Source organism: Astyanax mexicanus, chromosome 22 (assembly GCF_023375975.1).
Source record: "Astyanax mexicanus isolate ESR-SI-001 chromosome 22, AstMex3_surface, whole genome shotgun sequence".
Lineage (NCBI taxonomy): Eukaryota > Metazoa > Chordata > Actinopteri > Characiformes > Acestrorhamphidae > Astyanax > Astyanax mexicanus.
In genome coordinates this window covers 20,373,529-20,391,267 of record NC_064429.1, presented here as the reverse complement: position 1 = coordinate 20,391,267, position 17,739 = coordinate 20,373,529, and the positions used below count along the sequence as shown (strand labels likewise).

Sequence of the window (17,739 nt, the reverse complement as noted above, 5' to 3'; positions counted from 1 at the left end):
AATAAAAATAGACCAGATAATAGACATTTATTGATAGTGTACCTTATAATCTGTTACACCTTACAGTGCGAAAAATACGGTACAAGTTGTTTTGTTGCTTGTGCAAATCTGCCACTCTTTTTGACTTTGACGGACACATCCGCACACTCAGCTGACTAACTGAAATTAAGGTGGGAGGGAGGTGGTTTCTTTCATTAGTGTCAGACAGTGGGAATCAGCCAGGTCCAATCTCCTAATGGTCGGAGGCGGATATAATCACATCAAAACACAAAGCGAATAACCTCTTCTATAAGGAGAAAGCTAGGACATCTCACGTTAAAAGATTGCATCAGGCACTGATGCTATTACGGAAAATGGGGGAGGAGGAGAAGAAAAGAGAGAGAGAAAGAGAGACAGACAGACAAGGCGGCAGACATGAATGAATACAAGGAGGGAAAGAGAGATGTGTGTGGGATAACAAATGGGCTGGAGTCACGACACAATGACGACGCAATTGAAAGCGGCCCATATTTTGTTGGGAATATATTAGTGCTGTGCGATAAAACGATAACGATAATTATCGCGAAATAACTTTTTCTCGATAGAACAATAAGACATAGTCGATAAATCTTCGATATAACTTGTTCCAGGAATGTTTCTGACAGACAACGGAAACAGCCAATGAGATTAAGAGTAGCGCCACGCTGAACCAATCATGTGGCTGGAATAGAGCTACGTCGGGTTTGGTTGACGCCCACAGCTTTCCCCACCCGGGGCGAGTAGGTCACACGCTAATGTTTGGGCTTCTGCAGAGCTGCACGCTGCTATGCTAATTAGCTAACGCTAGCTAGCTAAGAGCTAGAGTAACAAAAAGGAAATAAAATGGAGACGGAAAACGTTAAAAAAACCTCAAGCGACAGCATTACCCAGGTAGACCCCCCAACCAACACAGCCCAAGGCTCAAATGATGAGGAAATCGTTGAAAAAAATGGTCCGACGAATTCGGTTGTGTGGAGGTATTTTGGATACTTAAAGTCGGACAAGAGGCAAAGCAGCGTTCACTGCAGACTGTGTCGCAAGCATGTTCCCACAAAGACAGGTAATACTACCAATCTTTTTTACCATCTGAAGCAGTGCCATACTTTAGAGCACACGGAATGCAAGCATTTACAGTCCCAGATCAAAGCAAGCACCGGTGGTCCATCTAAAACAACAACCAGTGTGATGCCCATGCAACAGCAGACCGTAGTGTCTGCTTTCTCCGCCGCGATGCCATACAACAAAAAAACGAAGAGACACGGTGATATAACAAATGCGATAACCTATTTTATTGGAAAAGATATGATGCCAATAAACACGGTTGAAAATGACGGATTTAAGCGGCTGATAAAAGTACTTGACCCCCGTTACCAACTACCTGGCCGTAAACATTTCTCTCACACGGCACTTCCCCAGCTATACACGGAGTGCAGAGAGAAAGTTGAAAACGAACTGCAAAGTGTGTCCTACTTCGCGACCACGTCAGATTTGTGGTCAAGTCGCACTTCCGAACCTTATTTGAGCCTCACTGCCCACTTCATTGACAATGACTGGAATTTGAAAAGCAAATGTCTTCAAACCGCCTACTTTCCTGAAGACCATACAGGCGAAATAATGGCTTTAGGACTGGCAGAAGCACTTGCATCCTGGGGACTAAGTGAAGCCAAACAAGTCTGCATCACAACAGACAGTGGAACAAATATAGTAAAGGCAACATCAATTAACAACTGGACACGGCTGCAGTGCTTCGGGCATGTACTTCACTCTGCTGTTGGTAAGTTGATGAGAAGAATTTTATATTTGTTGCGACTTAAATTGCATATCCAACTCAGACAAACTGCAAGAATGAGCTTGAAATCTCACTAACTTTAAGCATTAAGTGTAAGAGTAAATTAATAATGAAACTGGAAAATAGTGATACACAGTTGGTTACTTTAAAGTTAAAATTGATTACAAAAATGGTCAGTCTTTTATTCAGAAGCTAAACTGATTGTTTTATTTTAATGAATGGATTTTGTATTATTTATTTTAGGCTTAGTAGTTAACTAAACCTTAACTTTAATAGTTAAGTAGTTATTTTTGGTTAGCAGTAACTTTTTTTTTTAGCTTATAGACATTTTAATTAAATATTTTTTTTAAGTAATTAATTAGATGTAACTTATATATTTACATTTTGTTCTCAGAGAAAGCAGGAAAAGACAAGAGGGTGGAGCGAGCTGTGGGGGTGTGTAAAAAAGTGGTGGCTGCTTTCACTTACTCCTGGAAGAAGAAGAGAGAGATGGCTACTGCCCAGCAGCAGCATCACCTTCCCCAACACAAGCTGATGACAGAGTCACCCACTAGGTGGGGTTCACGTCAAAAAATGATTGGACGGGTGTTGGAGCAGCACAAGGCCATCTCTCAGGTACTCAGTGCAGATAAGAAGACCAGGCACTTGGTTCCCACCTGGCAGGACATGGATGTGGTGGAGTCCATGCATGAGGCCTTGAATCCATTAGTGGAATTCACTGACTCACTTTCTGGAGAATCTTATGTGAGTGTGTCCTACCTCAAGCCGATGCTGCATCTCTTCAGAACACAGATTCTGCAGCCATCAGACTGTAAAACTCAGCTCACAAAGGACATGAGAAAGACTGTCATGGTATACCTAGATGAAAAGTATGCTGATCAGAAAACAGATGACCTGCTTGATGTGGCAACACTGGTGGATCCACGCTTCAAGGTACAATATATCAAGCCAGAAAAACTCAAAACCATCAAAATGAGAGCAGTGTCTGAGATGCTGGAGAAAAACCAAGACCCCTCCACTTCACACAGAACAGAGGAAGAAGAGGAAGGAGCTGCTGCATTGCTCCCTTCCCAGAAGAAACAGAAAAGGTCACTGGGCAGTTTCTTTAAGAGATCTTACCCCACCAGTACAGGACTTGGTGACAAAGAAACCATGGAAAAGGAGCTTGACAATTACCTGCTGGCACCATATGCAGACAGTGAAATGGACCCCTTGCAGTGGTGGAAGATCCATGAGACAAGCTTCCCAAGAGTAAGCTGCCTGGCAAAGCGCTATTTGTGCATCCCTGCCACCAGCACCCCCTCTGAGAGAGTTTTTAGCACAGGCGGAAATATTGTGACCTGCCACAGGGCAGCTTTAAAACCTGAGGCAGTGGACAGGCTTGTCTTCCTGGCCCGCAACTTGTAAACTTGCAACTTAAGAGACAGTATTGCACTAATAGTTATTGTGCCTTTCTTTATTTTGCGTTTGAGCATAAGCTGAGCACAATTGAGTGAATTTTATGTTATCTTTTGTTTACATTGGAAAGTTGCTTGACATTTTTGTTTTAATATTTTATGGAACTGACCAGGTCTGTTTTTCTTTTAAAAAGAATTTACTTTTTGTATGAGAGATTTTATTTATTTGGAACTGACAAAGAATTTAGTTCTGTTTACTTTATCTTTGGTTCCCATTTTCAATATACAGGATTTGAGTTATATTTTTATTTATTTATTTATACAGTTGTATAATGTTCATTTGTTAACTGACAAAAATAAACGGACTAAATAAAATTGAAACTAAAATTGTTGATATCTTCACTCCCTTATTCTCTCACTTGAAATCTTTAAGTGTGATATATCGTGATATATATCGATATCGACTGATATGAAAAACTATATCGTGATAAGATTTTTTTCCATATCGCCCAGCCCTAGAATATATTTGGGGCAATTATCTGAAAATGGAATCATGTTATGTTATAATATCCTTAATATTTTCTGATATTAAGGAAATTTGGGGCCATTTTTCCCAGAAAACTCAAACTATGTATACACTTAAACTAACAATTAAGTGACCTCTTTTATTTTTAATTATCTTCACACTTCCACATTTTACTGCAGCAATCCCTTCCAAATTTAGCATTACTCTTCACATCTGTACTTTAATCTTCACTTTTCTCTTATCTCCTTCCTGTCCCGGAAACCCTCTGCATTTGATCTAGCTATGTATCATAATGCGGCATACCGCCGTACACCGCCGCACACTAAAGCAAAGGAGGCTGAGATTATATCAGGCTTGTCGCTCTCAATTACGCCACGGCCGGCCGCTCCGCTCTGTAGGTGATTCAATAAAGACGCTCTTCAATGGGCAGAGCGGTGGGCTGGGAACCTGCTCCCATAGCACAGCACCCAAAGCCACGGGGGCTCCAGTGCAGATTTCTATGCAGTTTCTGAGCTAAGCAGTGGACATATGTGCAGCCAGGCATGCCAGCTCTACACCACTGAGACGATCTCTCCACCCACTGTTTGGGCTACACATGCCCGGGTAGTGTGAGAACAAAAAGGCACAGGGCCAAGCAGGCTGGGATGGTGATCTACGGCGAGCGATGGGACAAGATAAGCAAAATATGGAGGGATATACATATATTATTACAAGAAAATATAAGAAATGTGCATATAGAGAGCGACATCTCAGTCATGCTAGAAAATTGACTTGGTTCCATCTGCTTCATTTGATAGGGTTAAAAGGCAGTATTTTAAAGACATACTATTTTTAATCACTGCTCATTATTACATTGCCATTTTAACATGTCAGCATTGACTATCATGACATTTTCATGATAAAAAATAATTAAACTCATTTTTTTTTTGTATTTTTATTAGGGATGTCCCGATCACATGTTTTTGCCCCTGATAATTTTTTTATATTTTTTGTCCCAAACAATACTGCAGTAAAAAAAGGAACAATACATAAAGGTTCTTAATTTAACATAAATGTTTTAAATTTTTTTTATTATTGTTGAACATATCATTTATTCACAAAAATGTGTTTAAAAAGTCTTAAATTGCACTAGCCTGCACTTTTTAAAGAATAATAGTTGCACTCTATATATATAATGGAAATTATATATATAAATCATTTTTTAATTTACCTAATTTAACAAAACCATTAAAATCACCAATGCAAACATAACAGTATACGAATGTGTAAACAATTTGGCCTAACAGCTTTTAAGCTTGTATTAATGGGTATTTAAATGTAAATAAAAGAATCAGTACTAGATTGGCAAAATTTCATTATATTTCTATTGGTATATTGCATTAATATTAAAATTATGATCAATTTCTTAAACATTGGTAGTTCCCTGTAAACAGAGCGAGCATTTGAGAGAAAGAGTCAGTGTCAGTGACAGTGTGTCAGCGGTTTGAAGGAAAATTAAGCATGGTGGATGAAAGTAGTAGATGGCTTGATATATAGCTAACTTGCTGCTGAAGACATACCGAAGAAGCAGACCATTTTCTGCGGCCACATGCATTAGTCCCTGTCTAGGATGCCGATCTTGGAGGACAGAGCGTAATCACATTAGTCCCCCTGCTCTGAAAGAAGTACAGCTGTAGTAATAAAATTACTGGACATGGACTCACTCACCTTCTATAGATCATACGGTTTCTCAGATAATGAATTATTTAGCTCTAAATTGCCCATTTGCTTAAAATATACTCTAATGAGCCTGACTCACCCAGGAAGGCTGCTGTATTTGAACTTTGCGAAAGTGCCCCATAATGCGGCATGGCTGACAAAGTGCTTGTCTCAAGGATACAACCTTGAGGCCTGGGAGTCTTCTGGCCAGTTAAACGAGATTATGGAGTAAAATGGTGTATAAATTTAAGCAAAGGAAGGTAGATATTTAGATTTAAGACCCATCTTATGGCATAAAATCAGGGGAATTCATGTACACATCTGAAAACATTCAGAAATCAAACAAAATATGTACCTCCTCTAGTGCCTGACGTATCTATTTTTGCTTGGCATCAAAAAATGGCACACAACAACAGACCTGCAGTAAACAGCTAGGGCAGCAGACTGCAGAGAAAGTTGCCTTTTTTGAAAGAAAATTCTACTGCTGGTGACACTCCACCAAATGATGAATTACAGCAAGCTAGCACAGGCTATAATACAGCTTTCTGAAAGGCTAGTTTTTACATTTTTTACACTGTTACTCCGACAGGACCACTCAATGCATGTTAATCTTTTTAGACAAAAAAATGAGAAATTAGCAACATTAGTCCATTAGTCAAGTGACCCATTGGTCTGTCTCAACCATGCAGCGTTCAAATCCTCTGTGAAACACCTCTGTAGGACACTTTCTGTTCATGAGATTTTAGAAACTAATCACCCTGGACACCCTTTTATCCACTTGTTATCTTTTAAACAACAAAATAATGAATTTCAGTGTTTCAGTGTGACTCCAAAAGAGCTGCTCAGACTGGACACTAATGCTCCTTAACTTAGCTCCTTAACTGCTCCTTTCACTTCTTTCTCTTTTTTGTAGGAAACTTTCTTTCTCTCTCTATCTCTTTTTCTTCTCCATATATGTCTCTCTCTTATTGCTTTCTATCTCTCTCTCTTTCTCATCTGCCTCTCTCCTTCCTTTGTATCTCGTTGTACCTTCTCTCTCTTCTCTTTTTATCTTTATCTGCGTATCTGTATATTCATAATCAGACTTTCCCCTTCTATTTATCTGCCTCTCAACCTATCTTTCTCTCAGCATCTCTCTCCTTTTTTCTGTCTCTCTCTTTTTATATCTGTCTACTTATCTGCATCCCTCCTTTGTTTACGTTTTATTTGTATATCATTTTCTGTATATATCATTTTGATCTGTATTTATGTACCTCTCCAGCTTTTATATCTCTCTCTCCCTCCCTTCTTTTTGCATATCTTTCTTTCTTCTTTTTATCAGCCACTCATTCTTCTTCTTCATATCTGTCTCTCTCCCTACCTCCTCACTCTTTTAATTTGCTCTACCTTCTTTTTATCTGTCTCTCACTCTGTATCTCTCTCCTTTTTATCTGCCTCTCTTTCTTTTTTTTTATCTCTCTCCTTATCTGTCTCTCCTTATCTATCTGTCTCTGTCCCATACTTCTCTGTCTCTCTATGTCTCTGTATATATTTTGTAAGTCTTTTTATCTGTATCTCTCTCTATCTCGTTCCCTTTATTTTTCGGTATATATTTTACAGTATATCTCACTTTATCTTTATGTCTTTCTCCTTTTTTACCTGTCTCTCACTCTGTATGCCTCTCTCTCCTTTTTATTTGCCAGGCTACCTCTCTCTTTCTCTCTCTCTCAGCAACTCTTTCCGTTTTATTCGTATCTCTCTCTTTATATTTCTATTTTGTCTTATTTGTATCTCTCCTTTATTTTTGTCTGTATATATTTAAGGCATATCTTTCTTTATCTGTATCTCTCTACCTCTCCAGCTGTATCTCTCTTTCTCTGAAACTCTTTCTTTCCCTTCTTTTTATCTATATTTCTGTCTCTGTCTTCTTTTTGTCTGTATCTCTATCCCTTTTTTTATCTGTATTTCTGTCTCTGCCTTCTTTTTGTCTGTGTCTCTCTATCCCCTCTTTTATCTGTATTTTTTTTATCTCTGCCTTCTTCTTGTCTGTATTTCTCTTTTCCTCTTTTTGTCTGAATCTCTCTTTTCCTCTTTTTATCTGTTTTTCTCTCTGTCTTCTTGAAGTCTGTACCTCTCTGTGTTTTTATAATTTATTATCTGTTTCTCCCTCTTTTGTTTTATCTTTTTCAGTGTATTTATTTGTATCTCTCTCTCTCTCTCTCTCTGTGAAGTGTGTGTGTGTGTGTGTGTGTGTTTGAGTGCAGTGAGCGCTCACTGTGTTCTACTCTAACGGTCGAGTCGACTCGACTCATGTCACTCAGCTACACTTTTACAGATTAGCCACTTAACCCAGCTAAACACGAGCTAACTCGGCTAATTTTCAATTTTTACAGAAGTTACTCACCCTTTTTACTGTGAACTCGATATTTTTTACACTTCTGACCAAAAACTCAAGTTTAAGACACACTCACAAACTACAGTCCCGTTTAAATAACTGCGGAGAAAATTAGCTAGCTTATTTGCTGCTAACTTGTGCTTAATTGCCGTGGCTGAGGTAAAACAGCTCACTGAAACGAGTCTCTCTTAGGTTTTGTGATAAAGTGGTTTTCCAGAATATAAAAACTAAACAACTAATTTGTCTGACTCATTGTTTCTGTTTCCACAGTGGTTAAACACGGGTTCGTTTTACTGAGGTAGTTAAACAGCAGTAGATAAAGATGAGCAGGTAAAATGGAAACACTAGCTAACGTTAGATATCGTTAGAAGGCGTAAACTTACCTTTTGGCGGCGGTTCGGTTCTGGTACTCCATTGTGGTGAAGCGACTGCTGGAGTCCAGTGAACACAGATTCTCGATTCTCCTCAGAGGAACATCCACAACCTCAGATAGAGACTGAGAGCTGGAGAGCAGTGATTCTACTCCAGAGCTGCAGTCCGGAGGTTCCTCCTCCTCCTCCTCCGCAGCTCCACTTCAGAAGAGAGAGAGAGAGAGAGAGAGAGAGAGAGACTGGTAGTGAGTAAGAGAAAAAGAGAGAGGGGGGATAGACACTGGTAGAGAGAGAGAGAGAGAGAGAGAGAGAGAGAGAGAGAGAGAGACTAGTGAGTGAGAGAAATAGGGAGAGAGTAAAAATGAGAGTCACTGGTAGAGAGAGAGAAAGAGCAAGAGATACTGGTTATAGGGTGAGAAAATGAGCGAGACCCTGATAGAGAGAGAGAGAAAGAGAGAGACACTGGAACAGAGAGAAAGACATTGGTAGAGAGTGAGAGAGAGGGAGAGAGAGAGAGAGACACTGGTAGAGAAACAGAGAAAAAGAGAGATATTTATAAGTCAGAGAAAGAACAAGACACTGAAATAGAGAGAAAGAAACTGGTACAGATAGAGAAAGAGAGGAAGGGAGAGAGAGACAATGGTAGACAGACAATGAGAGAGAAAGAATGAGAAACATTGATAGAGAAAGAGAGAAACTGTTGTGCGGTGAGAGAAAGAGCAAGACACGTAAAGAGAGAGATAAAAGAGTGAGAGACGCTGGTAGAGAAAAAGAGAGAGGTAGAGAGGGAGATGAAATAAATTCAAATAAAAGACACTGGTAGAAAGTGAGAGAGAGAGAAACTGTTATAGGGTGAGAGAAAGAGCAAGACACTGGTAAAAAGATATAAAGAGAGTGAGGGATGCTGGTGGGGAAAAAGTGAAAAAGAAAGTGCTGAAGAGTGAGAGAAACTGGTAGAAAGATAGATGGAGGGGTTCATTGGGTTCATGCTTTGTAGACCAAATCACCATAATGTGACGTAAAGCAAAGATAAAATCAGTAAATTCAGCTCTTTAGAAAAGGTTTTTAGAAACATTTGTAGATGAAGAGGAATGGGGGTGTGAGCTATTGAAATGTTCTGATTCTGTTTATCAGCCACCATGCTTACTGAGAGAGTTTAATTCTAAATAGTTGGTGTGCGGAATGGAGGTTAGAAGACAATAAATAATTTGGCTACTTTAAGCTGCACCCATTGCTCACACAGATGTGTAATCTCATGTATTTTATAGTCCTGCTAGAGATGTATTGCCAGCTTATTGGCACTATGTCTACTGCCAGGTGTGGTCCAGAGGTGTTTACTGGAATCATTGTGCCCTAGCCAATATTAATGGGACGAGTTGGAGAGTTGGGAATAACGTATGCTCTTGTTGCTGGATTCAAACCAATATTTAGCTTGTCCTTGACTGTAAAGAAAGTTACTTGAATAAAAGTTATTTTCAATACCTTAATTCCTGAAAAAGTGAACAAAGTTACAATACATTTGTATATACAGTCATGTGAAAAAATAGGACCCGCCCACATTATTTCAGTAGAATTAAAATCCAGGCTTTAAATTGGCCATTACTTGATTACTTGACCTTTCTTGGATACTTCTTTAGGCATCTTGTAATTGCGTTTGGCGTCTGGTCATGTTGACAGTTATTTTACTTGTTTATTTTTTGCAGACAGTAGAATGGCTTTTTAAATCCCCTCCCAGAATTATCTGCATCTACACTCTTCTTTTTGAAGAGTGCTCTTTCATAAACCCTTAACAATCAAGAGCAAACCAAACTACATGTCTGAGATTTAGACAGGCTCCTCCAAAATACTCTTTTTATTTTAATTATCTGCTACTAATGAAAAGTACTTTTCTTAAAAAAAACAGTGTGTGTTAAAATCATTAGAATCTTATTCATTTGTTTAGTATGTACAATATAGAAATGTGTGATAGTTTATTTCTCTTTTATAGTGTGTGTGTTGTGTGTATTTGGGCTCACAAGTTTAAACTATAGACAGAACCCCTCTGGAGATTTGCTATTGCCATCTATTACAGCATACACTTTCAAACATAGACCCCTGACAGAATACAGAGCAGTTAGAGTAGCCCAGGGATTCCATGCTGAGCTCCTCTTTCTGTCTCTATTTACATCTGATTGTCCTACAAGCATCTACTTATGGTTATATGGCTGACAAAATAACCAGCTTTTTAAATAACGCCTTAGGTGGCTTGAAGAGCCAGAAAACAGGCTGATCAGTAAAGGTTGTCTACATAAATTACAAGGTTCGGAACCAAAACTGAAAATGTTCATATAAAAATAAATAATGCTGTTTACAGCATATGCACAGCACAAACACCAGCACAAGTGGACCTTAGGGAAAAGTACAATCTAAAAAGTAGAAGATATGCCCTGTGGTGAAAAGTGTGATGCTAACACTGTGTCACAGCTATTGATTCTGGCAGTGAATTTGCTAAATTTTGTGCTGTAGCTAAAATCACCAAAACAGCTACATCAAGCTGTGTGGTTTCAGACTGTTGATTTTGGATGTGTCCTGTTATAAGTTAAAATATAGGCCTACCCATGGATATACAGAATACCAAAATACTGTGCCTTTTGGCCCTTTTTAAAAGCTAATATGTATTTATTTATTTATTATATTTACAAGACTTCAGAGAACACAGAAATCATATTTTGCAGCTTTAATCACTTTACCCCAGCTATGTAGGAAGACAATATGAGAAATATTAAATAGATCAAGTCCATTCAAGCACCTTGAAAACAAAACAGTATGTGATTCTACTTATGAGAAAGGTTACTTTATTAAGCATGCTACTTTTTATGGAAACTAACATGATGTTATAAATGCTTATAAACCTCCACGACAGCATTTACCCAACATACATACTATACTCTTATCCATGGAAAGAATAACACTGTCTCAGTCTTTGTCCTCTAAATGAGCTGATTGTAATGGTGTGTGACCTTAGGCTTTGGTGCTCTTCATGTATGACTGAGACTTGGTGGGGGGTTGGAAGAGGGGGTGCTCCCCCAGCATGCTGACTACACTTAGAGCCAGAATGATGGAAAGCCAAGAAGCACTTAACTTAATGAGCCGCCAGTGTAGAATATACTGCGCCTGCATTAGGTCCATCAGGGTTTGCCATGCGAACGGCCAGGAGAAAATGAACCTCTGTTACCACGACAAAGAAACAATACATAGCTCAAATGAAAAGCTACAAACATATATTGACGCAAATGTATATTATACAAGCCATGAATTTTAACTCTTCTTTTTATGAGGCAGAATGAGTGATGGCGACGTTGAGTCTCACTCTGTAGCTGATCATTGAATTTATACATATCAATGTCCAAAATGTCCATCTCTGCAATGCTAGTTGTGGTGGTAAATTACCTAGATATGGTTAGTAACCTTACTGAAGCTTAGTGATTACCTGTTCAGCATAAAAATAACCAGCTCGCCCATTTTCAAGGCTACAGCACACTTGCTTGATGCTTGCTTGATGCTGTCTATACCTGGCATCCCTGAATGTGTAAATGGGACTGAGGAAATGGAGGTGGGCAGATTCAGAGACTAAATCCCACGTAGATTACCGTGACATACCACATATTTTAAATAAGAAAAAACAAAAAAGCCCTGCTGTCAAGAGCTGAACATGCTCAACTCAGCATGTTTCCTTAATATCCGATGATACATCCTGATCAAGTTATGAGTTACTACAGAAACCACCATCCTTAAGATCATTCTTTAACTGTGTAAAAGAAAAGCCTTGTGTGTATTGAAGATGTTTTTAGGAAGACATAGACAATGTGTGCTCCAAAAAAAGACTGTTATCAGCAACTAGTCCAAATATTAGGGTCTGTCATGGTATGAGGTTGTGTCAGAACACTTCGGTTATGCACCATTATGCAGAAAAGTTCATTGAGATCTAAGAGCAATACCTGCTGCCTTAAAGAGGACATCTTTTCCAACGATGTACAGTATATGGAGTTTTTAACAAGTCAATGCAAAACCGTATTTTCATACTTGCCCGTGTGCTACATGTGTTAGGGGGGGTTTTAATTAGAGGGCAGATCAAAGAACATTGTAAAGTTTTCTACATCACCTTTTAAAATAGTACTCAATAATCAAGTGTACCGAATTGTATGTATGCACAATGTTAATTTTTTAAGAACAAGAATGAGCATAACCTCCTCACCACATGGATGCAGGATGTGCACGTAGCCGTCATGCATAAGCAAGCCTTTTCTGACTGATTACTATGTTCATATGGATGTGACTGTTATTGAGAGCACAGTCAGATTATTGAGCTTAATTTGATTTGGAGATGAATGGTAGCTCTTACCGTCACACTGCTAGGTCAAAATCACTGATGAAGCTTAAAAGAAATGTACCCCATTAAGTCTTAACAAGAGAGGCCAATCAATCAGTAACTTGTCAATAACTGTGAAGGCAAAATGCACAGCAGCTTAATCAATTACAATTTCATTTATTGAGCCTATCGATGATGGCATGGCCTTGAATTCAGCAATCGACAGGCGATGGAATTTCAGCTTCTCAATACTTCACTGTTGTACTGTATGTTTTGCTGTACTGTAGACCATTGTGTGTGCAATATGTTTCAGGTATACATACCGCAGTATAGGGCCTCACTTATCCCAAAATGCATAGAATAGATCTCATAAAGTTAACTGTTTGTTTTGTTTTTCTTCACTTAAATTCTTTACTTTGTTCCTTAAGCCTTAACTCCTCCTTCTCCTTCTGTGAACATGAGGAAGATATAATAGTACCAGAGCAGGTTTACAGAGAGCCCACCCTCTTCGTATTTCCCGTTTTATATCAGAAAATGAATGCAAAAAAATAGAAAGAGCTCACGAGTCTTCAATGAATGGGGTCTATTGGCAATACAATACATGTACACAAATTCACTCGCACATAAAAAAAAAGATCTCACTAGCTCTATTCTTGCCATTTTCAATCCTTATCAGAATGAGCCATTTAAGGGCTCTGTCACTTTTATGCAAATGAGCTGTTATTGATTAGTGTGAGCACACAACTCATTATTTGAAAGTACTCATCTGCTGACCTGCCACAAACTGTAGGTATAGATCCTACATTCAGATGAAGTCTGCTGGCTAATCCTGCTGTGTACTGTTCAAGGTTCTCAACAAAAATGACCTTTAAAAAGATCTTTAACTGATCTAGTGAGAGGGGCTCTCCTGGTGGTTCATGGTAATGGATGGTGCCAGGGAGGTTCTATGCAGGTTTCCTTATTGTGACGCCACAATAAGGGAGCCATCCAGAAGCATATGTTCCTGACACCAAAAACTTTCAACGGATTCACAGAAAACAGATGGATTTTCACACGTGGAGTGTTTTAAGGATCAGTAGAGACCACAGTAAAAATAAAAAGGCACACAAACATTTTCCTCTTCAAATTTCTTTCACATTAAACTGGTTTTGGGCAATAGGAACACTAGCATCAGAAAGGAAAGAGGAACTAAGAACTGTTTGTCCTAAGAGATGTGAGATGTCATTTACACAGTCTTTTGTTCTTCCGACCACATTTAAGATTTGACACATCCTTATAGGACAGACTTTGATTGGTTTTCAGGGTCATACACCAAAGGACAGAAGATAGAGCAGGCAGAAATTACAGATTTGAGCACCACCTAAAAAGTATTTTTTTTTTTTTCAAGACTCTCATGTGCCAGACTTTTGTCTAGTCAACTTAATTTCATAAAACATGAAATTGTGAAGACATCCCCCAATTGTGACGATATCCCCCATTTACAGTACATAATATCATCAAAACATTCAGAGAATCTGGAGAAATCTATGTGCTCAATGTACAAAGCAAAGGGTCAAAACTGGATTCTGGTGACCTTCGGGCCCTCAGGTGGAACTGGTTTTGTAATGGAAATCATCGCATGGGCTCAGGAACACTTCCAGAAATCACTGTCTGTAAGCACAGCTAATTTAAAGTGTAATATTTAGAGTTTCATTTTGCCTCTTTTTTGACAAATTTTAAATGGGTTTTGGCCCACAGAAGACAACGCCTTTTCTGGATCATGTTAACACGTTGCTTCCTTTTTTCATGATACAGCTTATGCTTGCCTTTGTGGACTACATGGTGAACTGTGTTCACAGACAAAGAATCACGTTTTTCTTAAACGTGATTCTGTTTTTAATGCAGTGTCACGGAACTGATGGTGCAATATTCCTAATAATAGCATGGAGTAGTAAATGATGGAAATTATTTTATGATTAAGTGTTAGAAGAGTGCAAAAAAGGAAAAGTTCAATCAGTTGTTCTTGACAATAGTAAATACCAGGTAAATAAACCAACAGCATGCTTTAGAAGTCACAAACTCCTTTAATCTTATAGCTCAACTCAACATATTATTTCTTCTGTCTGCATTTGCTGTATCCTACATCACATGAGTACCAGAGCCAGAATACCGCAGGGGCATGGGCAGTTTAATGGATTGCAACTATTGTCCTGGAACAGACTGAACCTTTTGTACTAAGAGGGTGTGGGCAGGGAATGTGGGCTGACTTTCAAGTAATGGAGAAAGTAATGGAGGTCTAGATAAGTTGTTCAAACTTCGCTGCACATTTAAATTATTACCTCACAGCGTGCCAAGTGTGTATTTATTGCACTATTCAATCACATAAATCATAGAACTACACTTTTAATTCTGCTGTATTGATGTAGTATAGTAGTTTAAACAGCAGAGACTACAAATGGAGCAGTGCTAGCTTTATTTTCTCAGTGAAAAATTCCCATCTTCTCTTTGACTGCCTTAAAGGAGAACTGTAAAATTCCTGTTGGTGTAGTAAAACATGATAAAAAGTACTTACCTTTGTTGATTCGCCTACTTCTGCTCTCTCATAACTTTCTAAGATACAGTAATTTTGTGCTTTTTCCCAGCACTCTGTACAATGGCCGTATCGGGACATATTTTGCCCCGATAAATGTTTTTTTTATACTGTTATCCAGGCTGAAAGTAGCACTACACCTCCTTGGTAGAAGATAGCAGCCGGCACCAGGAGGCAGGCTATGTGGCGTCTATGTATATATATAAATATATATATATATATATATATATATATATATATATATATATATATATATATATATATATATATATATATAAATATATATATATATATATATATATATATATATATATATATATATATATATATATATATATATATATGTTATTATCAGTACAGCGATGGCGGCTCCCAGAGCTGAAACTAGCATTATAGTAGATGGCACTCTTTCACCTCATAACTCCTAGGGTGATGTCAATAAACACACCCTGATGTATCAGAACTGAGTCGCAGCGATTCCTCTGAGCACGCTGTGATGCTACTCAGTAATGCTGCAGTTTGAAAAGAGGCGGTAGCTGACTTCACATGTGGATGCCTCGGAGAAGGCGTATGCTAGTCTTCACCCTCCATGTATTGTGGCATCACTAGTGATGGGGGATATACAGCTGAATGGGTGGAACAATCAGGCTTGGTAATTTAGGGAGAAAGAAATATATAAAAAACTTAATACTATGAAATGCTGCTTTTATGTAATGGAGGTTTACTTTACCTCACTCTCATAATTTAAATCTATTACCAAAATATCCCTGCGGTGTCCTTGAGGTTCCTCAGGCCAACACAGAAAGCCAGAATGTAGGTTTTGCCAAAGCTTGGCTCGGAAAGCCATGACTCACGCTCAGTGTCAATGGCAATGTTCTACATTTGCACTGCAGTGAGTTATGCAGCAGGGGCTACGTTTAGCCTCTGAAATGAAAAGGCAAAGGAAAGAGCTTGGATTCATGGCAGACGTCAGAGCCGCCATCCACTCAGGAGGCATTTCCGAGTACTGAGTGAATTGTAAAGCACTCATACCTGCAGGCAAAAGAGAGAAGAACTGTGCCGAGCCTTTGTTTGTGAAGGTGAATGCATCTTGTGTGATTTACTAGTCTGTCTGATTCACAACTGCAGCTCGTATTTGAGCACAGTCCCTTTTTATACAATCACAACTGAAGGTTTAGCATTAAGTCTGTGTGTAACAAGGCATCTTATGCAATTAAAAAAGGAATCACATTGTCATTTTAGCTTGTAGGTTTTACATGGGTCATGTCTTTAACTTCTTTACTCATTCTAAATGTCTATATACCGCACTGTATGTTTGCACAGGCTTGTGTATCAAAAACAGTCATAAATCAATATTTTATTATCCTTTTCCAGCCTCACTGCTAGAGCTGACCTTCTTTAGGAAATCCTTCCAAAGTCACTTCCCAAATCATGTCAATGCGCACCGATACCCAAGTTCAAATAATAGAGAAGCTTTATTTAGAGAACCTGGGCAAATGTCTATAACTGCTGAGGTAAACAGGGAAATAAATACATATATTTTTCATATATGAATAACACTGTTTTTATGATTAATGATTAATAGTATTTGTTTTCTTTCAATCTGCATTCCTGGTGTCGACAGTTGGATATAACTTGGTTCTTGTTGCTCTCATTCTATAACTGCTACGACCTTTACTGGGATTTCAGCAGATGTTTCAAACACACCCTTAGCATCAAAAAAAGGCATCTGCTCTAGATGTAGTCCTCATGTAATCCCTAATATCCCACACTTAGTTCAGGTGTAATGTGGGCTTATGACAGAGTGATAATGTGATCCTGAAGATCATTTCAAAATGTGCATTAATATTTAATTACTACTAACTGTCAGGAAAGTGATCTTCATTTACATACAGCCTTGCTTCATCTACACCTGCATCTACATTATCCAATTAGCACACCATCCACTTCCTTCTTTAGTCACTGATATACAGTCATTGCGTAGAACTAATATGTAAAATGTTTTCTACATAATTTAGGAAAATAACAAAATCCCTATAAACAGAACAAACCAGATAAAGACCTTCTCAGTAAACAACCCACTGAACAAATTGATATACTGTAAGTATGTATTTGTATAAGAGACCCAAAAATCTGAATCATTGTTTAAAAAATTGATCACCCTATTCAAAGGGTTCTGGTTTTCGTATAGATTCAAATACATTTTTAAAAGTGTTATGGCCCCTTGAAAATTTTGTTTTATCTTATTGAAGTACCTTAAAGATTTGAATCTTAAGTAGTTAAAAAGGTTTTAAAAATATATATATATATATATATATATTTTTTTTATATATAGTTAAAATCCGTTTTTTTAACTGTAACTTTTTTTTTGTAAGATCTTTTCTTAAATCTTTTCTTAAATAGTTAGTTATATGCAGGCAATTCAAATCAATGGTTATTATTATTATTATTGTTGTTGTTATTATTATTATTAGTATTAGTATTATTATTTTTTTTTTTTTTATTATTATTATTATTATTATTATTATTATTATTATTATTATTATTATTATTATTAACCGTTTTTTGTTTTGCGAGCTCAACGCGTCTATGTTACCAAGGGAATGAAGCTCTGTCCAATCAGAAAAGCTCTTTAATTGTAGGTCGACA

At 37.9% G+C, this 17,739-nt stretch overlaps 2 protein-coding genes across 2 annotated transcripts in view; one reads left to right on the top strand and one right to left on the bottom strand.

Annotated features, from left to right (window-relative positions):
* sv2ca (synaptic vesicle glycoprotein 2Ca) overlaps positions 1 to 8,395 on the bottom strand; it is a 71,374-nt gene extending 62,979 nt beyond the window's left edge. The window contains exon 1 of the mRNA XM_015608127.3: positions 8,186 to 8,395. The gene's annotated coding sequence lies outside the window, so the exon portion shown is untranslated. The remainder of the gene's footprint in view (positions 1 to 8,185) is intronic.
* LOC125787029 (E3 SUMO-protein ligase ZBED1-like) lies at positions 532 to 2,026 on the top strand. The gene has a single exon (XM_049470782.1). The coding sequence runs from the start codon at positions 862 to 864 to the stop codon at positions 1,882 to 1,884; it is 1,023 nt and encodes a 340-aa protein (XP_049326739.1). The 5' UTR covers positions 532 to 861; the 3' UTR covers positions 1,885 to 2,026.
* Positions 8,396 to 17,739: the final 9,344 nt, after the last annotated feature.

Bases quoted from the DNA above. Each gene is read 5' to 3' on its own strand.
- LOC125787029 (XM_049470782.1), top strand. From the start codon at position 862: ATGGAGACGGAAAACGTTAAAAAAACCTCAAGCGACAGCATTACCCAG.